Genomic DNA, 26,369 nt, shown 5'->3' with positions numbered 1-26,369 from the left:
AACATTTCACTTTTCATGTTGCATGTCATTTTATTTCACCACTGGAAAGAGGTACAGCTCAAATACTGATAAGGAAGTTCAGTATAGTGAAAATAGTACTAGAAAAAAAGTGGCTGACCAGATGCGAGTCAAATAGTATTTGGAAATTAATTCATCGTTTTATCTACTTTTTATACAGATGCATAGTACAATGAGTGCCAGAAACGCTAGACAGTCACAGGAAAGTATTTGAAAATATACTACATTCCTTTGTCTGATAAAGGATATGCCCCTGTGAGGGGGCATATCCTTGTGAGGATGCAGTAAACACACTGGATCTGGTACTCCAAGTGAGTGAAACCCAATGCTAAGAATCATTTGCAACTACTATTTCACCCTGGCCAGGATGGACTTCAATCCCAATATTTCTTGTTTTGTGTCTTGGTGTTGAATGAATGTAACAGATGCCTTTTTTAGAATAGAAATTATAAAAAAATCTGTGTGAAAATTCAAGCCTACTCATAACCTTAAAATCTCTTGCAGTAACAATCACCTGAAATACTAAGGACGTTTGTTTGGGTGTACTAGTTGAAAACGAACAGCGTAGGTACTGTTAAACTGTAAACCTAAAGAATGCCCTGGGCATCACATTTTCATCAAAGCCCTGGCGGTCTCCTCGATGGCTTCTCTGGGCTCATTTGGGGCTGGGATCTTCAGGTCTGTGGGTTCCACTCCCCAGATCTCTGTGGCGTAATCTGTGATGGTTCTGTCGCTGGAGAATTTGCCTGTGGCAGCAATGTTCTTGATCACCATTTGTGTCCATGCCTTTGGATCCTTTTCAACAAAACAAAGAAATCAGTTAATTATGCACTGCTCTAAGGCTTAAGTTACACTTTTTGTGATGGTCTAAACCTTCCAATATTGTATGTTGTCCTATTTAGTTCTCCCCACCCATCTGGCTTGATAAATAAAACAATACCAACTGCATAAGTATTTGCAATTTCAGTTTGTTACAGTACCTCATACAAAGTGCTGACTCTCTCCTGGCATTTCATATAGGCCTCAAAGTCTGCAAACACTTTGAACCTGCACAGAAACATGGGGGAAATAGTGTAATCCAAGCCAAAAGCTCCAAGACTTGAGGAAATGAAGAATCATAGTACTTTGTCACTTACCGGTCATATTTCATGAGCATTTCAGTGATGTCTTTGAAAAGGTCTGGATTTTTGGGGCTGAAAAATCCACTCTTGATCTGGTCCATGACTTGTTTCAGTTCTGGAATAGTCTTGTAGTATGACATGGCATCATAGCTACGGAAATAGAAACAAAATAAAAAAGCGTCAAGAATGTCACCTCATACTCAGGATATCGCAGTGTAAATGCCTAAAATGTAACTTCAGTGTAACATAATATAATGCATGTGATACACAGTTTATCCAATATGTCATACAGTAGTAGACTGGTTTCACATACCTTTAATATGGGAAGTCCCAGTAATGAACAAACCCCTACATTTGGCATCTGACATGCACTTCCCTATAGATTGAGTGAAACAGGCCACCCAATACATTCTATTGACACAATGTGGCATTACAGGCGAGAGCTCCCCTACCCCTTCTTGTCCAGTGCAGCCACGTCCTCTACCCTCATGCCGAAGATGAACATGTTCTCCTCTCCAGCTTCCTCTGCCATCTCCACGTTGGCTCCGTCCATGGTGCCTATGGTGAGGGCTCCGTTCAGCATGAACTTCATGTTGCCCGTTCCTGAGGCCTCAGTGCCAGCAGTGGAGATCTGCTCTGACAGATCAGTGGCAGGAATCACTATAGGAGGAGCAGATCATCAGAATGGATTATTATTTATTTGTAGTACTATTTATTATATCTCAGGAGTATATAAATTCAACATTTCTATGAATTTCAAGCAAGATTGAGGAATGTCCAGAATAGGGAAAGTGGGGTCCATGTGGTTAAATTGGAGAGAATCTGAGATAAGAAAAAATGCAGTGGTGGGTACACACATGAGATGTCTCCAGAGGTCAAGGACAATGCATAATATTTCATAAATACATAAATCACTGTACCTTTCTCTGCCAGGGAGACCCTGTAGTTCTCCAGATAGATGACCTTCAGCTTGCTGCCCACCACAGGGTCATTGTTCACCACATCACCAACTGAGGTGATCAGCTTGATGATCAACTTTGCCATGTGATACCCTGGTGCAGCCTGCAGGGGGAGACAATGAACAGTGAACACAGAGCTAGTGTCCAATATATCTACATTTGTATCTATATTTATATATACAAAGAGAGCATCTAATCATAGTAAACAGATTTAAACAGTAAAAGCTCAGATAAAACATTTGTGTGTGTGCCTGTGTGTGTAAATGCACTGGTTTTGTTGAGTCAATACCTTGCCACCGATGATGATTGTTCGGGGAACAAAAGCAGCAGTGGGGTTCTTCTTGATGTCTTCAAGATAACAACACAATCATTAGTTATATTAAATTGTACATTTGAAAACATTCCCAACAAAAGGAAATGGATAGATTGATGCAAAGGAAAACGAGTTAATTCTTCTTCTTGGCAATGGGAATTTGCCATGAAATAAAACTGGGAGAGTACTACAAAAACTCCTCATGCAGCCTAGGGGACATATTCAACAGGCTGAAGTTGTAAGCAACACAGATGCAGAACCAGGTTGACTTGACTTTAACTGCAAAGAGATCATTTGTCTTTTTTATATTGTGATAAATATTGTATCATGGAATTGTTATCGTGATATCGTATATTGAGTTTGACACCAATAAGTTGCCCCATTGAGAGTTTGAAAGCTGTATTCACATACTGTTGTACATGACGATGATGTGCAGGCAGTTGAGGAGCTGGCGTTTATACTCATGGATTCTTTTCACATGGACGTCAAACATGGAGGATGGGTTGATTTGCACCTGGTACTCCTTCTCCAGGTACTGTGCGAATTTCAGCTTGTTGTCCTTCAGAGAGAAAAACGTGACTTGTAACTGAAGTTATTCAGCTGTGATCATGTTCAATCATCGCAGAAAAATGTGGCCTGTACAAACGTGCAAAACCCAGCTCAGCAGTTGGGTTGTGTGACGTACTTTTCAGCCCTGGCAGACCATCTTCATATTGTCTACTAGTGCCAGTTTACAAGTAGGATTTGGTGAATGCAGACATTCATGCTACTACAGGGATGGTACGGACAAAAGCTTCCATCAAATTATATTTTACACATTTAATGTACTGTAAAAACCTTAATACAAGGTTTAAGCTGCAACTTTTATGTCCTACCTGGGATTTTATGCTTTTTGAAGCTCAAGAGCTTCAGGCAGTATTACTTATGAACCAGTAGGTGTCCTACCTGACACCAGGGTCTAAATCTCTCAATGGAGTAGTAAGGAGACCACTTTCAACCAATGCAGATTCGTTAATATCTCCGCCAGGAGATCATGCTTCTAGCTCTGTGTGTCTGTCCAGACTCTGGAGCTAATCTCGCATACAACAAGGTCGACCAGCATCATAATGTCTTGTGCACGCTGACAGTAGGTCAAGGAATTCAATGCCCAAATATTTTTTCAAATCCTTCGATGACAACCATGTCATTTCAATTGTCCCTTCAGGCTATGGGATACGTGTCACACCAGGCTATGGACTTGAAATGGCCAATCACAGACGTGCCCAATAGGCGGTGATGCTGCATGAATACAACGTACCCCACCCCCTCCCACCTTAAAGCATTACAGAAGTAAAGCTTCTGCATTTATGTTTGTCAATTATGTTTTGAAATTTGTCCTACTTTAAATGGATATAAGAGATAATGCTTATAGTAATATGCCTGCCTCTATTGTGTGGAACACAGAGCACTCTATATTATTATTAGGGCATGCCTCCTGGCAGTAATTTGCGCTCTACACAACGCACCTTTCTAGTTTGTAGATGCAATGTAAACTAAGCAGAAACCCTACCTGTTTGACTTTAGAGACATCTCGGATGAAGGCAGCGTCATCAACCAGCTCATTCAGCTTCTGTAAATCACCGAGGTCTTTCACATAGTCCTCCCCTATGGCCTAAAAGAGAGATAATGAATGTAATGAATGTCAACATATAATGTCAGCAAAACAAGCATTGGTGACTTTTTGCTGTCCCTAGTGCGTCAATGATAGTAAAGACACAAATCATAAGTTATTGGCAGGGTCTGGCAAGCTTGGACCTAATGTGGTTCAAAAGACACGTTTCTTAACCTTTATTCAAACATGATTTAATTGGAGTTACAATCACACCTCAGCTATGAGCTCAGCCAGTCCAGGGTTGCAGAGCAGGAGCCAGCGTCTGGGAGTGATACCATTGGTCTTGTTCTGGAATTTCTCTGGCTCCATTTCGTTGAAATCACGGAATCTACAGAACCAAAATAGACAAATGTATATGAATTTAATTAAATTCAAAACTTTGTCCCCCAAGAGATTTCTTTTGCAAGCAGGCAGAGTATAAAACACGTTAGTTCTCAACGAACTTCGGTTTGGTAAGCACTTCCAAAACAGAGAAAAGTTTGGCATCGTGTGGAGTATGCTGCAGCTTAAGAGTGAGTTTAGTCACTCCAAAGTGGCACATAATTGATTTTCTAATTAGGCATGAAGTGTGCTTACACATCAGTCTTAATGATGTTGGAGTGTATCTCGGCTACTCCGTTGACAGCATGAGATCCCACAATGCACAGGTGAGCCATGTTGACTCTCTTACAGCCGTCTTCTTCAATCAAAGACATTCTGCGGATTCTGTCCATGTCCTCAGGAAACTGGGCTGCAATATTCTGGAGTGAGGAAAAGAAACACACACACATACAATGTCCCAGTTTAGAACTTATATCAGGCCCCAAAGAGAAAGGGAGAGAAAAAGTAAAAAAAAAAACTGCCCTACCCAAGCCCATGCTCATTCTGTCCAGTCCAGCACAAATACAACTTACAATGAAGGAGAGTACAAGAAAAAGTGCATGATGAATTGCATGTTATACCTGTGTTCTAGAACAGTTCAATCTACATGAGAGGAATTGTATTATTGTCTCTTTCATTGCCAAAAAATGTAAGTGAGGAAATCGCTCTACCTCCTTCCTATTGATGCAATACGGAGGCAATGCTTGGAACAATGCAATGAAATGGTGACTGTCACAATATCTATACGCGTCCAAGATTATTTTCTGTCTGTCTGCCTTAACTTTCAGCATTGTTATAATATATAGAAGTGTGCAACTGTGTATGCAAAATATTTAAAAGTTACAATGTATATATGTGGCAAGTAATAGATTAATTATAACAACTGACTGTCCAGCTAATTTATAATGGAAGTCCATGGTATTGGATAGCAGTAAAAAAGCAGCTGAGGCATGATAAAGACATATTGATTTATAATGCATTTACTTTTTTAGCCTACGGTTTGTTAGTACAACCGGCCTAATCTTTCACTAAACACACAGTGAAACAAAAGGTGTATGGTAAGCCCATATGTGTGCTGCCTGGTTCCATAAGCTGCATGGCATATAATGACACCAATCAGTAATCACATTGTAACTCAATACATTATCACATTTTACCAAATGATTATCATTCCAACTTCAACTCCAGATCTCCATTTGAGACATTAGCTTGATGCTCTATGCAGCATGGCTTATGATAAAGGAGAAGAGATAGCAAAATAACAATGAGACAAGTATGAATAGGCGGGTGCAGTTATGGTTTGACCCAAAACAAATTGCAACAAAAGGTTTTTCAATGGATTATTGTAGTATTAGGTGTACTTAATAACATATCAAAAGTTTACCAAAATCGGACCACTAGAAAGGTAACATTTTCAAGATGGCCGCCGCCAGTTCCTTAAAAAGACCATTACTCCTTCATTATTCATCCTAGACAAGTAATGTTGGTGCCTAACCCCATGTTTTGGTAATCTTGAAATCTAATTAGCATATATAAATTATAGTCAAGTGATTACAAGTTCAATTATAAAGGAATTGGTTATAAGCATGGTTATAAGCACATATACATATACATTGTAATTGTGAAATGAAATAATAATCCTAGTCCACTAGGGCAGTGGTTCCCAAACTGGGGGTCTCACTCAACAGTAAACAAACCAACATACAGTATAGTACAGGGTATCTGCACCTTTCTAAAGTTACAATTTAATGACTCTTAAGACCTTTTTAATAGCAAATTGGCCAAATTCTCAAATATTACAGTGGAGAAATGGCCCCTTATGGGCTTTGGAGATGATGTGCAAGTCAGCACAGAGCTATCACAACATTTAGTGTCTACTGTCTTGGGTAGGGCGGGAAGAGGAGTGTGCCCGGATAGGGTTCAGATTTGCTTGTCACAGACATCTTATTCCTGAGATTGTAGTAGTTGTGTGGGGTTTAAGTGCAAAATTAATTTCACATGTCTTTTATTTTGTGATTGGTACTGCTGGCAATAACCTTGAACTTTGATCTTTTTTTCTGGATAATTTTAACTTTAAAAATCCCTCCTCACTAACTATGCCCACTCACGAGTGCCCATCTCGGGCATAGGAGCCAGCATGGAGGTCCACTTGGGACCAGTGGGACTATCCAGTGAGCCAGGCGACATAGGGATACTCCTCTCAGCCTAACGCATAAGCTTCATTTCTGCCTCCTCCTCACTCTGTCCTCCAGCGTGAGGTGAGCGCAGGCTCCCTAAGCCACTTGGAGTGAAATCTGGCAAGATACAAGTGTATCTTTCATGTATCGTTTGGGGAACTGTCTTTGTTGAAATGCGTGGCGTATAATTTCTCCTCCTCCACATGACAACCCTCTGAGCTCTGGAATAGTCCAGCAATCCAACTGTGTGACACGTCATAATTGCTATCACTTCAAAATGACGCTCCTTGACTCCTCGCCTCCTCGCTCGGAGGCAGGGCTTAGGCGGGAGTGGAGGACTTGAGGATGGACACTTAAAAATTGGAATTTGGCTATCGCGATGCACAACGTGCATCAGGGGCTGACAAGCCCCATTCTCTTTAGCTGCCTATGAGCACTCGTCCTGAGCTCCCAAGTGCCCCACTATAGCTTTAATGGGACATGTCTGAGCCAACTGTTGAAGGTTTTGCACCTCGGACATGGGGGAGAGGAGAAGCTCAGGGTCTCCTTGGCTCCTATAACTTTGCTCTTCTGTGCTCCAAGTGCCCACGGAGCAATCCAGTGACCCCCACTCCCCATACTCCCCTGTACCCACCTGAGGGGAACCCTAGGCCCACTAAACTCTACACCAGACCCCATTTTACCTCCTCGCACAACCCCACCCTCATACTCCCCTCTGCCTAGGCACCCAGTAGAGAAATGGGTTCTGACAGCTCTGCACTAACCTCCGTAGCCACCCCTTTTTACACACTCACACTGATTGCCTTCCTAATGTGTTAAAAAAGTTTTTCAAAATCTTGTGTCTACAAGATGACAGTTTGATTCACATTTGATCCGCAGAGCTATCCAAAATGTTTAAATATTGCAAGCAATACTATATCAACTGACAATATTCTCTTTCTCTGCCACCTTCTGAATGACTGAAAATTGTGACTATTGTTTTGTTGTGTTTTGAGGATATCTTGAAGCCTTGTTCCAGTAAAACAAATATAACTAGTTGAAACGGGTGAACATTTCAGAGTGTTTTAATAGTCAAAAACTAAATATTGGATTTCACAATTATCTAAATGTATCTCTGCAATTTGGACAAGTCCTGTGGATTTCTATGCCCCCAAAACATAGGGTTAGACACAAAAAGTACTTGTCTAGGATAAATAATGAAGGAGTTAGGTTATTTTAAAGATTTTTTGGCCATTTTGGACGCCATCTTGAAAATAACACCTTTCCAGTGATCAAACTTTGGTAAACTTTCAGTATGTTATTAAGGACACCTAATACTACAAAAAACTGTTGAAAAACGTTTTGTTGCAATTTGTTTTGGGTAAGGTGCTTTTTTTTCATAACTGCACCCGCCTAGAAGTATTACATACGTCCAAGTGCATCTGGTTGATGCGATAGATGATCTGTAGGTGTCTGGGCAGCAGAGTCTCTACTAGCTCCACAGGCCAGCGCTCCAGAGCTTCAGGGAGAACAGTGTGGTTGGTGTAGGCAAAGGTGCGTTTGGTGAGGTCCCAGGCCTGCCAGGAAAGGAGGCGTTCACCATTGATACTTATTCAGTGCCATGTCTAAGATTCATTATTGTGGCCGGCATGTCAACTACACAGTAAAATCCTCAATGTTAATCTAACTCTGAGAATGTACGAAAGTACACTGGTAAACTATAAAAGGATAAATTAACACTGAGGATTTTACAGTGTACTATATTCTATTACTGTATGTGTTATAGTTTGAGTCAAATAAACATTCTCTTTCACACTTACTGTGTCCCAGTCAAGTTTCTCAATATCCACTAAGATTCTCATCAGCTCTGGAATGGCCATGGCAGGGTGTGTGTCATTCAGCTGGATCGCTACCTGCAAAAAATAAAACTCAGCATTACATCATCAGGGTATTTCACCTTCTAAAAGGACGTTCACACCCAGAGTAACCCACATTATATTCATATGGTTGATGCCTCATTCATACAGGTTGATGATGCCTTTATTCACTGTGAAAAAGTTATTTAATTCCGAATAGAAAATTGCCACTTTTTTTGACACATAATATTTCACATTCTGTGTGGATATATTCATGGCACTAACAGTTTGGAAAAATATATTTCCGGGGCGAATTAATCACACAGGAAACACAAGTGTGAAATATTTGCAATCATTGAAGTGTAATGGGCTCTGTGTTTAGACAAACAAAAATACATTGTTGATGTGAATGACGGAATATCCGTCATACCATACAAACAAAACATTTAAACCTAGCAGAGGACTGAGGTCTGGTATACACGGTTTTCAGAAAGAAAATTTAATAGGTGCAAATAATTAATGTTTCAACAGAGATCTTCATCAGAGTTCAATTGTGTGATGTTTTGGTTTCATAGGATTGGTGCTTTCGATGTGAAATGACATAGTTGTGTAGTTAATTGCATTTGCAAATGTTCATATTTACAAGAGCTTTAATTGCACAGAAAAGGTGACATTTAGATTGTGACATGCATACAGTTCAGAGTCACTCAGACCGCTTTCCAAGGTGGATCTACAGTAGTTCCCCTTGATAAGTGACACCTATATCTGATTACACGCTGTGGAAGGATACACCAAAACGCGTCCGACTGTTGTGCTGCCCGTGCTTATTGCCTAATAATAAAATATCATAGATGACTTGGATTGCTGCCTGGAACAGAACTATTAATGAAAGTGTCTAACTGGAAGTACAGGAAGTACAAGGCTACTTGTCGTCCAGCATACCAGAAGTTCATGTAGCCCTGTCTTTCTGGTTAGACAATTTGGAGAGTAGTTCTTGTCCAGCCTAGCCTATTCTTTGTCAGGCTACCCACCTGACAAAGAATGCTCAGTTTCTTGTTCTTCCCATTCATAAGCTCTAAATTGTAATCTGCACAGTCTCATCTGCAGTGGTCAGACGGTAATTGTGCTGTTTTACTGCAGACATTGTATCATGCCCCAAACAGTTGAGTAACATTTTTAAGTAAAATATATTCCAAGAAGTATCAATGCACTTTTTCACTGAAGGATACATAATATTAAAATTAGAGCTCACTTCATGTGCTTGACCTAGAGACCTACTTTTTCAGGGAAGGTGTCAAAGGATGTGCGAGTTTTGCCCGTCTTAGTGATCTTGTAGCGACGGATGATGTCCTGGAGAGTAGCTGCCACCACAAAATACTCCTGCTTCAGACGCAACTCTTTCCCTTCAAAGAACTACAGCATGAGATGGAAAAGACAGAGACCTTAAGGCACTATGGGCAACTTTTTAGCCAGTTGATGGTTCATTTTCCCAGCAACAGGCAACATAGAGATCTATAGTGATAAAAACGTATTGTGGAAAATATTTACCATCAAAGAGATATTACTATTTAAAAAATGCAACTAAATGTTTGCCAAAGATTTGCCCTGTGTGTCACTGCAAAGACACACCAGCAGATGTTGAACTTACATTGTCATTGGGGTATAGCACTCGAGAGATGTTCTCTGCCAGGTTCCTGTCCAGAACAGCCTGGATGTAATCTCCTACATTAACTAGAGAAAGTTAAGGTAGGGTAAGTTAGATGGCTTGTCTAAATAAGAGGTGGTGAATTGTGTGCGGAAGAATCTTCTCATTTTCCTATGGACTACAAAAGCATGCTTAAGTTTCCATAACACATTACGATTTCTGCATGTATAATTTGTACTGATCATGCAGGTATTAGTTAATTAAGTCAAAATTCAACTCTGCAGGAAAGGAGGAAATCGATGCAACACAACCGTCTTGCAACAGAAGTCTTGCAAGTTGCCAGTTGGCAGTGATGCAGTGTTTTGGCAGTGTTGTGTCCTACACTTTGTCCTTCCCCAATAACTGAATTAATAGAAATTCTGACATTTTGCTCAAAAAGTAAATTCTGCACGAAAAAAATTAAATTAATTCGCTTTGAAACTTACAGTCTTTCAAGTTGAAGTCATTAGGAGCGCGGGCAGACCACAACCTCATGGTGTTCACAGTATTGTTCATATAGCCAGGGATGGGTGTGTCATAGGGCATGGCCAAAACCACCTACAGTGTTAAAACAAAGAATGCATGCAAGTAGTAGCATAAGCAACTCTGTCAGTGGGTCGATCTGTCGTTCCAACATTTTCAACCGAGCTGATCGCTGCTCATCACAAATTACTTGCTTGTTTAAACCTGAAATAATGATGAATTTGCCTGCATTATGGCATCCAACAATGTCTTTAATTAGCTCTTTGGCTTTTTTTGTATTGTCTTGCTTTGATAGATATGGTATACTGGTACTGTAGTAGTAACAATAGTAGAGGACACAGTAGCAGTAATATAGTAGTAGTATCATTCAACATTAATGTAATCAACATCATCATCACCCACCTGTGTGTCCACCCATTTGGGGCCTTCACTCGTCTCCTCTACTCGTCCATAGTAGTGGACAGGCAGCATGTATTCAGGGCGGGCCTTCTCCCAAGGGTTCCCATGTCTCAGCCAATCATCTGCCTCTTCCACCTAAGTGAGTAAAAGAGACCACAAGTAAGATGGCTTAGATTAGACTGTAATATAATACATAACATTATAATGGGGAAAAACACTCAAGTTATCATAATCAGGCAGGGTTTTTAATCCTTTGCCATTCTTTTGTTTGATTATGTTTTTAACTGTGTAGCACTTTGAGATTCCCTGTGAATGAAAAGTGCAATACAAATAAAACACATTATTATTGTTGTATTGTATTATTAACACCAATGCACAGATTTGATATGCAGGCTACTCCTTCCCAGTGAACAAATGATTATCACAAATTTGGCTCAGCGTTCAAAGGTGCATGTTTACACTGGGAAATTGTACTGCAAATACCGAGCACAAATAGAAAGGGCAAAAGCCTCTGGCTGAGAGTACTCTTATCACAAAAAGTAGACAGCGGTTATTGTAAGGTTACATCACTGAAGAAGTTCTTCAGGGGGGCAAACCCCAACCACAGACTATGTTAATAATTGGCCCATAATGTAGTGACACACTTTGTGTGTGCTAATGGCCTCCTTTCAAAACGTTACTCTGAGAATCATGGATACATGCATGACTTCAGTTTTGCACAGAAAGATTATTTTTTTTAAAGGGAAAAAAAAGAACCTATGGCCTTTATGGAGGTAAGCTGAACTTGTATGATGAAATTAAGGTCAAACTAAAGAAAATATGTTTTTAAGACTGCAGTTGGTCGAACTGGGGTAAATAAATGAGTTGATGATTAGTTTTGGTTGGCCTCAATTCTAAAGGTTCATTGTTCAGTGTGTTGAGTGGGTCATATATATGAAGGTCATGGGGATTTCGAGATGTTACCTTATACCTCCCTCATACAATGCAAAATGTGTGTAAGATGCAGTTACCTGCCAACCATCTTTGATCTTTTGGTTGAAGATCCCGTACTCGTAGCGAATGCCATAGCCATATGCAGCCAACCCCAAAGTTGCCATAGAATCTAAGAAACAAGCTGCAAGGAGAAATAACAGAATTTGGTGAAGAACAAAAAACACAAATGTGCAGCACAGAATTGAGGAACTATGCTGGTGTTGGTGGAGAACTAAGTGCTCATTTGCCAACATGCACAGTAAATGTTGTGAAACTCCTGTGGTTAGGGGTTGTAAGATGTGCACAACTCTTTGAAGCGGCACCTGCATAACGCCTCAAAGAAGGGTCATTGGTTTTTATACGATTTATTAGTGTGGATCAATAAAATATTTTGGAATAGAGCCAAATAAATACATTTCTTTTTTTTTTTGGGGGGGGGGGGCTTTTCTGCCTTTATTTATAGTGAAGATGGACAGGAAGCAGGGAGAGAGAGATGGGGAGAGACATGCAGCAAAGATCGTCGGGAACCCGCGATGCACTGTCAGGCTACATTAGAGCCCAAGGACCCGAACCACTAGGCCAGCGGTCCGGCCCGCCAAATGTTCTGCATGCCATTTCCTGGGCTTCTCCATCTGTCTGCCTGTCTGTTATGGAGTAAAAGCTTTGTCTTCAGTCGTTTACCTGCCAGCCGGCCAAGACCTCCATTCCCCAGACCTGCATCTTCCTCCATTTCCTCCAGATCCTCCATGTCCAGACCCAGCTACACAGAGAGAGGAAGATATTATTTAAATAAAAAGAGGCAGAGGTGTTACAGTATCAGCTGTGGGTTGCTTTTCACAATATTTTCATCATGACAGATGATGAAATCAGTGGGTTCTATTTCTCATCATCCCATGGTAGGCTGACTGACTAACAGGAGCTTGATTCTAGCCCGTAGGCTCCCATTGCTCCTGAACCCTTGCCAGGCAGACCTTCAGATGCCAAAAAGAAAAATCTAAAATGCACACACACGCACACACACACACACACACACACACACACACACACACACACACACACACACACACACACACACACAAAGAGTCCCAGCAATTCTCTCCAAATGAAAACACACATCCTTTGTCTCTTTTTCTGCCGATTCATTAACCACAATGAAACCAGATCTGCCAGTGTAATTACATTTTTCCTTTTTTTTTTTAAACTAAATTTAACCATGCCAACAACATCAAAATCATAATAATAATAATAAAAGACCCACGAGAGTCTTCCTTTTTCATAGTTTATGGCCTATTTATTTTTCCTCCAGCAATGTGTAACACCACACAATATTCCAGCCCAGCATTCAATCTTCTAAAACTGAGGTGTTGCCATGTTTGCCTGCTGTAAATGTATGAATAACAAAGTATGAGGAACATACTTGTGACAGCTAAAAGGATGTTTCCGTCTTTGGTCCCATGAAGAGTGAATTAATGCAGCCTCAGTTACACACATAGGTATTTGAACAGGTTAATTCCAAAACACTGTACATTTAGAAACACTACTTATGCAGCTGTTGTCAGAATACTCACTGTACCCATGTTAGAGTACCCAGTGCAGTACCCACGGGCACAGGCTTATTTGGAATGGATGCAAGTCACAAAGGATGCAAGTTGGAATGCATGCCCCACCCGGTTAAGCAATACCAGTTGTACCCATTGTCAGAGTACCTGGTCAGGGCCTGTTCAAGTTCAAGTTCAAGTTTATTATTATGTCCCAAACTGGGCAATTTATGTTGTATGTGTTCCCATTATGCCCATATATGGAGCTCTCTGTATCCGTCTGTCCTTGTCACTTTACTGCCCAGAAATGTCTTTGTGCCAGAATAGTATCCATATAAGGGGACGTTACATTTGTGACGCCCACCGCTCACCCAACGCGTTTGTGACGTGTGCACGTGACGCCCACCTCTCCATACATGGGCAAGTTACATTTGTGATGTCCACCCACAATGGAATTTTAATAGGAAGGATTTCACTTGCTGGAAACAAGCTTGATTTGTATACTTTTTGCAATTCAAATTCTCATATCATAAAAGTGTGTCTTACATTTCATTATTTACTGTCATTTCCTGTGTGCATCTCTATCTTACCTGATAGATGGCTTCATCACAGGCATTCTGGAGGCCCAGGTTGATCATGGTGTTCTGGAGTGTCCTGCCCATGTAGAACTCCAGAGACAGATAATAGACCCGCTGGAGAGTAGAGAGATTTAAAACAAAAAAGGAGGTATAGACTTAATAAATTAGCATCTGCTTATGCATAGATAGAGGGTATAGATCTGGGTGCTTTAAAAACAAAAACAAGACAGAATACATTTTTGTTTTCACTTACATCCCCTAAGTGAAGGCCTATGATTTTTTAAACAAAAATATTGAGATGAAAGTTAACCGACCGAGCAAAAATAAATGTTTCTGATATTACAGTATGTAAGCATAAACAAAGGGGTCATTTACAGTGTAAAGTTTAAACGGGTGTGAATAGTTTGGCCTAGGGGAACATAGAATCCTCAGTGTTGATATATGATTTGTAACGCCGAGTGTGAACTCTGAGAGCAATAGGCATTTTAACATTGTACTGTGTAGTGCTTCAGGAACTAGATGTGTAAATATTACGCAACGTCCTAGAAATATTTCCAATTGAGTGCAAGCGAACATGATTTTGCACAGTACTACAAAAAGTACTCACATTCTTTACTTAAGTAAAAGTATCAATACTGCCAAATAGAAATACTCAAAATGTACTTGAGTAAAAGAACAGAAGTATTGGCATCAAAATGTACTTGAAGTACCAAAAGTTTTAAAGTACTCATTATGCAGAATGTCCCATTTCACAAGTTTTCAAACGTATAATGCACATCTCAAATGGCCGAAATGTATTAGGGCTGAAGTGGTTAATGTATGTTTTGTAATAATAATCAAATCAATAAAAATAAATAGTAACTAAAGTTTGTACTTAAATACAGTACTTGAGTAAATGTACTTAGTTGCTTTACACCCATTGGTTGCAGCCATGATTTCCTTCTATTTCAGTGCCTGTCTGTCAGTGCTGTTGGTGGCTTTGAGATTAACAGCTGACAGCTGAACTTGATCACAATACCTTGGGATCCGTTTCGTGGTAGTACTGCTGTGTCCGGATCCATCTCCCCACCAGGTGATCTCGCACCGTGTGGGCCAACGCGAAGTAGTAATCTCTCGGCGTGGCGATGTTCCTGTCCTTCACCAGGGTGAAGTGCAGGTGACGGTTGAAGCCTTTCTTGAGCTCGGCGACATTCTCGACCCCGACGATCCCCCTGATGCTGATCTGTTTGCGCTTCTCCTGGTCAGTGAGAGGTCTCGACATGGTGGCGGGCAGGTTTCACTCACAGCTATGCCTCACACTGGAGGAAGTGAAGCTTCAGGGCAACGTCGGGACATATTTGATGCGTCTGGTCTCCTCCCCGTTCATTTTCATTGGCGACTAAAAGGAGGAGGAGTGTTTTTGGCCTCTGACCTCAAGATGTGTAGATCGGTGGTTCTCAAACTTTAACATTTCAAGGTCTCACCTTAACCCTGACAGGATCAAATTGGAGCCTAACGGGTCCATTTGGTTCCATTTGTTACAGATCTGTATTAAAGGGACAATTGAGAACCCCCTAAAGGAACCCAGAGAGTCCCTGGAATCCACTTTGAGAACCACACTGGTGTAGATGGATGGATGTATTATAAGTTGTAGATCAGTGATTCTCAAACCGTGGATCGGGACCACTAGGGGGGTCCTCATATGATTTTTTGGGGGTCCACAGGTGACAATTTAAGGACTTTTAAGACCTTTTTAATAAAAAATAAAAAAAGACCATTACTCCATCCAAAGTAATCAACACACTATAAAACTGGTCAAACATTGGGCAAATTGTCAAATAATATAAGAAAGAGGCAAAAATATTTATCTGTGGGAACTGAGTCAAACTAAATGTAATGCCTCAACTCCTACAATTCTTGTGCTTGTCAGGGTGGGGGGTCTCCAGTTCAAATATAATTATTTTGGGGGGTCGCAGCCTGAAAAGGTCAAGAACCACTGTTGTAGATCAGTGATTCTCAACCTTTGGACCCACAGTTTGAATTATTTGATTGATCCATTTGGTTGAGTTCAGAATTACAGACCCTGTTAAAGGAGAATTTTGGACTAAAGTTTTCTTACCTTTTCTATGACGTTATGATATCTTAGGATGAATGGTACAGTAGAAATTTTTCATAACTCCACCCCTGAGCCGCCACAGCTTAAAAGGTGCGCGGATAGGCCTTAGGTTAGATCACATATTTTAATAGCTTTTTTTTTTTTTTTTTTTGTGAGATCTGACGTTCATAGTGACAGAACACTATGCAAAAAAAAAAAAAAAAAAAAAAAAACAAGTCTCGCTAGACGAGATTGAAATCTCGAGATTGAAATCTCGTCTAGCGAGACTTCTGTTTTTTTTTGGGGGGACAGTGTTCTGTCACTATGAACGTCAGATCAAAAAAAAAATAAAAAAAAAAAAAAAGCTATTAAAATATGTGATCTAACTAACAAATTTTCAATCCATTTGCCAGGGACCCCCTGGAACACCCTCAAGGACCCCTGGGGGTCCCTGGACTCCAAGTTCACAGTTGCCCACTGTTGTAGATGGGAGTCAAAATAGAGAGGAAGGGGTGATGTAGTGTAGATACAGTAGATACTGCATCCCATGTCAGTGGAAAAAAATGAAACAATGCGCCTTGTTGACTGACACCTATAATTTATTGAATATTCACACATACAGAAAACACATAACCTCATAATACACTTCAAATAATCATAACAGTAGTAATATGGTAATAATGGTAATCATTTAATTAATCACCGTGATCATCGTAATAGTCATAATAAATATTAAAAATAATAGTAATAATAATAACGATGCTTTCTAATCATAAAAGTCTCCATAGACATATAGTATGTGTAACAGTGTAAATAATATAATGTTAATATATGACATTCCATCTTCGAGCATCAAACGGGTCAAACAGAATCACTTTTGGAGTAACAATGAGGTTCAGAGTAGATAGCACACACACCTGTACAGACTAGAGCATCTTGAGAAACAGTTGCCATTGTCGCCCAGCGACTATGTGTAATTTCTAATAATAATCAATAAAATGGCTGCCACAGATCTGGGTTACTCCCACAAGATGTGACCACTGAAAACAATAATGTGTATTTGGCTAGTTCAAACATAAATCATACTGTACAATCATACAATTTGTAGAATGATAGGAACTGAAACATACACTCTTGCCAGGAAGTATCACTTTCACCACTTCTGTAATTTTATGTACTGTAGTTTGGGACACCAACAATTGTACTTTTCAATTTAATAAACTCGCTTTTTGTTCTGGAATCTAATCTGGTTATATGATCCAGTGATAATGGCCATGCTTGCCGGTGACCCTCCAGTAACGGGCCTGCTTTTGTACTGCAGATACAGGAAGAGGGTGAGAGAGAGAGGGAGAAATGGTTTAGTCACTAAACTTTAGTGCTTACCTTGAAAAACAACCAATTAAATGTGACATAAATCAGGGTTCAGTACTGGTCCTTGCAGCCAGGCCAGACAAGAGTCTCGCTGCTTGCTGAATCACTGCAGTCTAAATCTAACTTCAACCCAAGTTTATAAACCACTCTAAATTCTATTATTTACCACAGTCAGCACTATGGTAGTAGCTCCAAATATCTTGCAATCAAATGGAATCCCAAAAGTAAAAAAATAAAATAAAAATAGAAATCTTAGAGAAATTGTAAAGTGGGAGATACTGTATACCCTCTTAAATACTGCACTTACACATAGGCAACATAATTATCATTAACAGGTTTTCTTTCTTCTTTATATATTTTTTTGCCCTTTTACCATATTAAAATATTTTAGCAGCAGAGTGAAGTCAGGCTGTAACAGTATAATCTACTAAAGCAATGAACATGGTTTGTAGCAAAGTTATGCAGGTCTGTTATTACTGTACTTATTCAAGATGAGAAGAAGGCACACCCATGAAGCTTAAACACAGGATAGCACCTTGAGTGTCTCAGTTGTATGTCTTAGGACAGTGAAACATAGGGCACCATTTTGGGCAACTCTCATTGGCACTTAACTTCCAATGAAAACTGCCCTTAACCCTACTTTATACTCGCATGACAGAGTCGCTCGTCGAATACAACAGCTTTTCAAGATCACATTGTTAGCCATTTTCGACGAGTATAAATTACACTTCAGAGTTACTTTTGTTCTACAACCAGTTCTCATTAGACCTGAGACTGCTGAGAGCACATTGTGAACTATTTGATTGCTTTAATGACATATAAAGACTAGATTTGGAACCCCCCACACCCCCATTCATATATGCATGTATAAAAAGAAAAGCAATGACATGTCGTGGAAAAAGCTCTTAACATCAATAACGTATTTTATCTATTACACCTCTTCACATTAGATCATTGTTTCAATAACAACAGTACAAAACTACCAGGGTTCAGTCACTTACAGTAAAAGGGCTCTAACTACATGAGTTGCAATAGCACCTTGTTCAATCGGCTGTTATGAAATCAACCACCATCCCAACTGTCACCGGCTTCAGTGTCATCACCATCACCTTAAATTCTGTTCTCATAGTGATTACACTCATAGCAGTAAGCAGAATACTTGATAATATATAAACAAAAATTACACTGTCCTCTTTCCGAGCTGCACTATGACGAAAGGCCTGCTTGAAGGCCTTGCTTCTGGCCGTATATTACATAATTGACGTATCTTACAAACCATATTATGGAAAAATTCACAAAGCTAAGCCACTAATAGCATCTCATGTACACAGACGAGGATACAACAGTAAAACGGCTGAGAGTCCATGTATTGCTCTCATCCCAGGGATCATAGCGGTGAGTTTCCAGTCCTCATCTACAGGCACATGAATTGTGGATTCTTGTTTTTGTTTTCTTAATAGTGCTCTATCTGGTGGACAAAACGCCACGTGACATGTTCATGGACAAAATGGTCGGAGGATAAAGTTAATTGCGTATCTTTGCGAGCATGGATTTGCGCACGTGTGTGTGTGTGTGTGTGTGTGTGTGTGTGTGTGTGTGTGTGTGTGTCATGCATGTGTGTGTGCATGTGAGACTGAAGGAGAAGATATACTGTACTAGATGTAGATCATTTAACAATGGCTCATTTCCCACAGTCAACTCGTTCGGCTGGCCTTTTCACTTGATGAACCATGCTTCTGATTTCAAACACAGCGGTTATAAGCTATGCTCTAAATGTAAACTGCACCCAGAGTCCATCCATTGACTTTGATCAAATGGGAGCAGGGAAGGGATGGGGAGGGTGGAGTTTTGTTTTCCTGAATCACTGAGGAGTGTGTTTAGCACACAGAACCATTGGGGTCTGCCTCCCCAGGGGTGTAGAAATCAGGGATGGGTAAGCCGGTATGCAGGGTCACCTACAGAGCAGAGAATAAGTCAAAGATTAATTTAATTATATTATAATATTACATTATACATTTTATGTTTTTCCATTCAGAATTTAACACACTTTAGTCATTGTTTGAAGTGTTTTCAATATGTAATAAAATGTTTATGGTCTGGTAAATTCTATTTAATCGGTATGATCTGTTTAAACAATTACCCATTTTTAATTCATACTTTCACCCACGACTATGGGTGGATGTGTTACATCCTGATGCACTTTTTAATTTGGCGTGACACCCAATAAAGTTAATTTTTTTCTTTGGCCTGCAGGTGGAGATATTGAGCTATCATGTTGAGCACTGCAGCAGTTTGGAAACAGTAGGTTATTATTACCAATAAGAACTCTTGCTTATGGCTAAAGTAAACTCAGCAATATTAACTGTTATATCTTTTAGAACTTTTGTTTTCTGAGGGTTTAGTACTTTAGGTATTATTTGTAAGGTTTATTACTCACAAAGGGAGTACCATACTACGTGCAGGTACCTCCCAATGACTTAAAACAGCCCTCATGGAGTTAATGATCCTTTTTTTTACAAGTAAAAACTCAAGCCTGTTCCAAACTACACGTATGTCTGCTTGCATCAAGGTCCTCACACAATCATGTGACCTGAGCAGTGAGTCCTGAGTGGTAGTGTTTAGGTTTTTAATCTAGTTTATTATCCTTGAACGGCCGAAGGCGGAGGGTTATGTTTTCGCAAGTTCGATTTTCAGCTATTGTGCGTTTTATTCATTATACACTTTGTGCTACTACTCCTACAGATTTGGTCCAAAACTCACACACGGTACACATTATTGCTGTGGTCACGTGATCATGATGTATCTGTTTGCTTTTTCAGATGCCCTTCTGATTGGCTACGATTGACTTTCAAAGTTTGCGGGAGGGGCCCGTTTTTCACAAAATCATGAACGCAGTGTCCGATTGCCATGATACTTACTACTGCCAGTAGGCCAAGGAAGAACCGCCACACCAATCCTTTCAAATCGGCCTCATGGTGGTGCTATAACAGCTCGCTTCACGTTTTCCATGGATCCCATGGATTATGACAGACCTCCACAGATAGGCCATTGTGCCTGACTATATTTTCAGCAATTTCGCATTTACTTCAAGACACACTAACAAATTCAGTCCAAAACTCACACAAATGGGTACATATTATCTGTGGAGTCATGTGATCAAGATGTATCAGATTTTACAGGTTCCATTCCCATTGGCTATGACTGCGTTCCAAACTTTGTGGGCCCTGGGTGGGCACCTGGCCTGGTGAGGATCTGGGCTCCAAGGAGCGCACTTTTCTAGTTTACTGTGTTCGTATCGGTTTTACCCCTTTTAATGCCGCTTTTGAACACTATCTTCCTTTCATAACCAGTACCAACCGTCCCTTGAAATAAGGAGTCGTCCCTTATTTGGAAACTAAAAAGCGTGTCCCTTATTGAACTGATAAGGGGCACACTTTGTTCCTTATTTTGGGGAATTAATCAATGACACACATTAAGGCCAGTCCACACCAATGCAACTCCTTGAAACCATTATCCCCAATGGCAGTTGCAAGGAGTTGCATTGGTGCGTTCTGGCCATTTTAAGAAAAAAAAATTACGCCCAGAAAAAGCTAAAATCTCACTGTATATACTGTATGTACAGTTTTTGTATATTATATTAAAACCTGTATTATAGTATATGTATATGAGCTGTTTGAACTTGTTCACGTATGGCTTATTTGAATTTCAGGTAGTTGGCAACCCTAATAACCAGTTAAAATCAAAAGTCAAATCCATTTGACTCAGTCTCTCTTACCTGGACGTTGCGGTTGAGGCTGATAGCCGGGTAGTAGATCCCCTCCAGAGCCTCGAAGGCCACGGGACCCTGCTGCTCATCATTGATGAGGAAGATGAGGAGCCCGCGGGTGAAGTCAAGCAGCACTCCTATTGTAGCTCCTTTACTGATTCCACCATCGGTCCTATAGACAGTCACATTCTCATTCTCAAGCTGCAATCCGGAACTTTTTGGTATGAATAAAAAAAACATTTTTTGATTTCTTTTGACATTTTTTGATATTTTTGATCAATCTGTATGGTATATTAATACAATATAACTAGCATATCGTCACTGTCGGGTGGAAACCTTGTCCAGAACTGTTACTTTTCAGGAAATGGAAAAAATAATATGTTTTCCAATGGATCCAATGTATTCTTGTTAATACTCTTCATTGGTTCAATACTTATGTCTTAATCACTTTCACGTTCAATATTGTTCAGAATGCGTCGCATCTGCTATTTTCGCTTCTTTTGCGCGATACACTTGTACGATGAAGTAGGGCATTAATTTATGGAAAAACATAAAAAGGTACAACGAAGATCAAAGGAGGTTGCGCACATCAGCATACCATACAAAGGCAGGTGCTGTACTTCAAACGACAAACATCAACAAGAAAGTAAAAAAAGTTTGCACACTATAGCTCCTTTTGAAGACTTTATTTTTGGTACCACCTGAGTGGGCTCAACCCATTCAAAGTCTTCAAAATAAAGTCTTCAAACATAAAAGGTGAAATATTATGGAGTTTTATAGTTATCGTCATTGTGCTTGGTGAGAATGGCCCTTAAAATAGATTTTTGATGCTATATTAACACATTTAGCTGGGGACCCCCTGGAATCCCTTTGAGGACCCCTGGGGGGTCCCTGGACCCCACTTTGAGAACCACTGCTTTAACAGACTCCCCTTTCTTACCTGTTGGTGTGTGAGTTGTTGTGCATGAACCAGGAGCGGTTGTTGTCCACATACATGGCCCAGGCCTTGTCGTCCTTCCCCAGCATCACATCCTTCAGGACGTCACCGCGGGCCACCCCGAACGCCGGGTCCGGGTGGTTGTCGTAGCGATCCACTGTCATCTCCCAGTAGTGCACGCCGCGGGAGAAGGCGGTGGTTCCCATGACGACCCTGTCGTCGTAGCTGCTGCATGTCACCGTCAGGTTGTTGTTGGAGAAGATGATGTCAGGGTGGGCGGACGTGGGGTCAAAGGTGAACCAGGCGACTGTGGAAGCAGAAGGATGTGGTGTCAGAGCGGTAGGTGACTGTAATACAAAATTCCAGGCACATCACTGTAATGATGCTGAAAAGACTTTACAACAGTGGTATATGAGGCTAGAGCACTGTTTCTCAACGTAGGGGTCCGGGGACCACCAGGGGGGTCCAAATGGACCCTTACAGGTCTGTATCGCTGAGAGTGTGCAAATTTAAGGGTCCATTCGGTTCCATTTGCACACTCTCAGAGTTAAATGAACATTCTGCATCTTACAATGTAGATTGGGGTCCCAGAGATAGAAAATGTGTCAAATGGGGGATCTGAGGCCTAATGCATATCAAACTGGGGGTCCTTGAAGTTAAAAAGGTTAAGAATCACTAAATGGTGCATTTATATAGCGCTTTTATCCAAAGCGCTTTACATAGATTGTGCATTACATTCACCAATTCACACACCGATGGTGGAGGAAACCATGCAACTTGCTCATCGGGAGCAATTAGGGGTTCAGTGTCTTGCTCAAGGACACTTCGACACTAACTCTGGGAGAGCCCGGGATCGAACTATCCGGCCGCTCTACCCGCCACTCTACCCCTGAGCCACTGCCACCCCGATCACTAGACTGATACCCCAATCTAAACTGTGATTTGATACAATGTTTTATCTCGGAGACCCAAATCTATAACTGTAAAATCCTCAGTGTTAATTTAACTCTCAGACAGACCATTTAGACCGCTGGTGGTCCCCAGACCTGACATTGAGAACCAGCGGGCTAGAGGAAGGGGTGCAATGAGGTGACGTTATACAGGAACAATCATCCTTACAGTATGTAAGAACAAATAATATTATGAGTGCACATGATTAAATGTGATGATCATCTATAATTGACTAGAATGCAAATTACAACTATTCAAATGTCTGTGAAAATACTATTTCCAGCTATTGTATAACTAACTATTGTGCATAGGAGAAGGTGAGCATCCTTAAGAACGGGCATTTGCAATTCTTATGGGCTCCTGGCAAAATTTTACGTCGGCTTGGGATATACCCTGTAAAATGTATCATATTGCACTATTCTATGCTATAAAACGTTACTTTGACCTCAGGGGTAATTTTAATTATAGGCACTATACACAGGTGCCGGTTGTCATTGTGTTTCTCTTTCACAAAGTGGAATAGCACACCTATTTATTTCCCAAGGGAAATAAACGGCAATGTGCTTTAGAAGTCTATCCAGAAAGCTTAATAATTGCAGCCCATGGAACAGCCAATTGCCCGTCCCTTTTGGTTTCATAGTGAGAGATTTGCTCTAATGTAACAGGCGATGGGCAGGACAGGGATGGGAGCAATGGAGACAGTCAGCAATGAGAGGTCTCACAAGGACCCGTCCATACCTGAGCCTAGAGATTGCATATCACATGGGGGGAGTCCAGCTGAAATGTGAAATGAATGGAGGATAGCCAGAAAGAGAGGGAGAATTGGAGAGTGAGAGAGACAGGAAGAGAGAGAGAGAGAGAGAGAGAGAGAGAGAGAGAGAGAGAGAGAGAGAGAGAGAGAGAGAGAGAGAGAGAGAGAGACCACAATAGAGAACAGGGGATATAAAGAGACAAAGAGAGAGAGAACAGTGGCAGCGAGAGAAACAGCGATAGAACAGAAGGGACACCAAACGATAGACAGTGAGAGTGAGAGGGAGGGAGAGAGAGAGAGGAGAGAGAAAAGAGAAGGGGATGACGCTGTTAAAGCAGACAGAGTACACAGTAAAATTCTTAGTGTTAATTTGACTCCAAGAGTGTAAAGATTTTATCAAATGGACCCGTAATATTTGTATACTCTCGGAGTAACAAATGGGTTGGGGTCCATTTGGTTCCACATTTGGTTGTACACTCTCAAGAGTTAAATTAACACTGTTTTTTTTTACAGTGTAGAGGGGTCGGGGAGGCGTGGCCAACAGGGCTAAAGCACATTTTATCAGGGAAGCTGGTTCAGCTTAGGGGCCAAAGGTCAAAGATCAATGATCTAAAAAAAGAAACCACCACAGATGCCCAGAACAATATTATAGACTCACAGTCCAGTGAAAAATCTCCTAAAAATCTCCTTTCAACCATTAAACCTCCGGCAACTTGATTGAGAAAGATAAATAAAACACAAATTACGTAAAGGATTCAAGCTGTCAAAATCCAACTAATTTCAGTCATAACAAGAGATGTCACTCTGTGGGGAAAAGATTAAAAAAAAAAAAAAGCTCATCCTCATCAGCTGCTTTTGTGTGTGTGGCCAGGGGGCTGTCTGAGCCATTGACCATATTCACACAATGCCCCCCCCCCCCCGAGTATGACATAAGAGCAATATGGCCGCTGTGTGAATATATATCAATTCAAGTCGAATGATGGACAACGACCGTCCCCATCTAATGTTTTAATTTGTACTTATGCCATATGGCGCGTCGCACCAATAATAACCAATCTGCAAGCACACAACAACACATCTGCTATTTTTGGTGCGCAACCAACGCATCGTATGACAACGTATAAATAAGGCTTATTGCAGGAGAGCGCTAATGGGAGCAGACATACAGGTGGATTATACATACTGTACTATTGTACTATATGAGGTTGTTTTAAAGCTAAAGTGCACTCTCAAACAGAATTTGCATACAGACTTTTGTGTAAAAATTGTTTTTTATCAGTTCAGTTCAGTAAATTCAAGTAAATTCTGTTTAAGGGTGCAATGTCCCATTAAAATCACACTGCCACATGAGTAGTACATACAATGTACAGTATACATTTGTACACTCTCAGAGCTGAATTAACACACTGGTTCTCAAATTTAAATCGGGGGACCACCGGGAGTCCAAATGGACCCTTACAGTTCTTTAACTCTGATAGTGTTTAAGTGGAACCAAATGGACCCGTCCATTTGGTTCCATGTGTACACTCTCAGAGTTAAATTAACACTGTGGATTTGGCCCGGACGGCTGGCGTAGCGGTCCGGACACCTAGGCTGCTAATGCACGCCTGGCAGCGTGTCGCAGGTTCGAATCCCGATGACATTTTCTGCGTGTCATTCCCCATCTCTCTCTCACCATTTCCTGTCAGTCTACTGTATCTATCAATAAAGGCAGAAAAAGCAAAAAAAAATCCTAAACAAATAAAAGATAACACTGTGGATTTTACATTGTACCCAAATGGACTGCCAGCGGTTCATTTGGACCGCTAGGGCCCCCCGGAGCCAATGTTGAGAAGCAGTGAATGAACACATCTGACTGTGTTGGATGTGGAGAGGTTGCTGAACGTACTGTCTGAGGTCGCCATTAACAGGGTCTTGCTGTACTGGCCCAATCCACTGACGTTGAAGGCTTTCACTCTGGACTTGTACGTACTGTTGAAGTGGAGCCCATCCACAGTGCAGATGGTCTCCGTCCCCACATACACTTCCTGTGAAGCCACACACACACACACACACACACACACACACACACACACACACACACACACACACACACACACACACACACACACACACACACACACACACACACACACACACACACACACACACACACACACACAAAACCTATTAAACACAAACGTTGAATTGCTAGCAGATTGAGTGAACGTATGACATGTACTTTTAAGATACAAGTGGGTCTCTTTTTTTACCACTTGAACCTCAGCATGCAGTACCTAATCTCGGGAGAACATTACCCAAAAATAGCCAATCTACAAGCTCTCAACATGTGTTGTGAGCTTGTAGATCGGCTATTTTTGGGGAAGACATTTGGTGTAGATGGAAAAAAGTGGTCCACCTGGTACATTTCCAACTCAGGTCTGTTTTACGA

At 40.8% G+C, this 26,369-nt stretch overlaps 2 protein-coding genes across 10 annotated transcripts in view; both read right to left on the bottom strand.

Moving 5' to 3' along the window:
* Positions 1-10: 10 nt before the first annotated feature.
* pygl (phosphorylase, glycogen, liver) lies at positions 11-15,409 on the bottom strand. Its single transcript, XM_080413753.1, has 20 exons — positions 15,107-15,409; positions 14,101-14,202; positions 12,654-12,732; positions 12,011-12,114; positions 11,004-11,135; positions 10,565-10,676; positions 10,083-10,165; positions 9,713-9,847; positions 8,399-8,491; positions 8,009-8,155; positions 4,639-4,802; positions 4,276-4,390; positions 3,961-4,062; positions 2,823-2,970; positions 2,388-2,446; positions 2,060-2,201; positions 1,592-1,799; positions 1,155-1,289; positions 999-1,065; positions 11-813 (listed from the first exon to the last, which is right to left on the bottom strand). Exons 1-20 carry the CDS (start codon positions 15,347-15,349, stop codon positions 625-627), a joined length of 2,559 nt encoding a protein of 852 aa, XP_080269879.1. The 5' UTR covers positions 15,350-15,409; the 3' UTR covers positions 11-624.
* Positions 15,410-19,350: 3,941 nt separating this feature from the next.
* trim9 (tripartite motif containing 9) overlaps positions 19,351-26,369 on the bottom strand; it is a gene marked incomplete at its 5' end in the record, with an annotated part of 47,169 nt that continues 40,150 nt past the window's right edge. For 2 of the 9 annotated variants that reach the window (XM_080414595.1, XM_080414597.1), the window contains 4 exons: positions 19,351-19,488; positions 21,309-21,471; positions 22,240-22,543; positions 25,827-25,965. In XM_080414595.1, coding sequence (XP_080270721.1) covers positions 19,411-19,488; positions 21,309-21,471; positions 22,240-22,543; positions 25,827-25,965 — 684 coding nt within the window. In that variant the 3' untranslated portion in view covers positions 19,351-19,410. Of the gene's footprint in view, positions 19,489-21,308; positions 21,472-22,239; positions 22,544-23,925; positions 23,965-25,787; positions 25,966-26,369 lie in introns of all 9 variants that reach the window. The other 7 variants (XM_080414598.1, XM_080414599.1, XM_080414600.1 and 4 more) reach the window with 5 other exon arrangements.

The sequence above is a fragment of the Gymnoscopelus braueri genome, assembly GCF_963280865.1.
Source record: "Gymnoscopelus braueri genome assembly, chromosome: 19".
In the NCBI taxonomy this organism is placed as follows: Eukaryota; Metazoa; Chordata; class Actinopteri; order Myctophiformes; family Myctophidae; genus Gymnoscopelus; species Gymnoscopelus braueri.
This window is presented reverse-complemented; position numbering and strand designations above follow the sequence as displayed.

Excerpts from the sequence above, each read along its gene's own strand:
- pygl (XM_080413753.1), bottom strand. The coding sequence starts at position 15,349 with ATGTCGAGACCTCTCACTGACCAGGAGAAGCGCAAACAGATCAGCATC. Across the intron at positions 9,848-10,082 it reads TGCTATACCCCAATGACAAT|TTCTTTGAAGGGAAAGAGTT; the intron begins GTAAGTTCAACA and ends CTCATGCTGTAG. Across the intron at positions 1,290-1,591 it reads GCTGCACTGGACAAGAAGGG|CTATGATGCCATGTCATACT; the intron begins GTAGGGGAGCTC and ends CTATTTCCGTAG.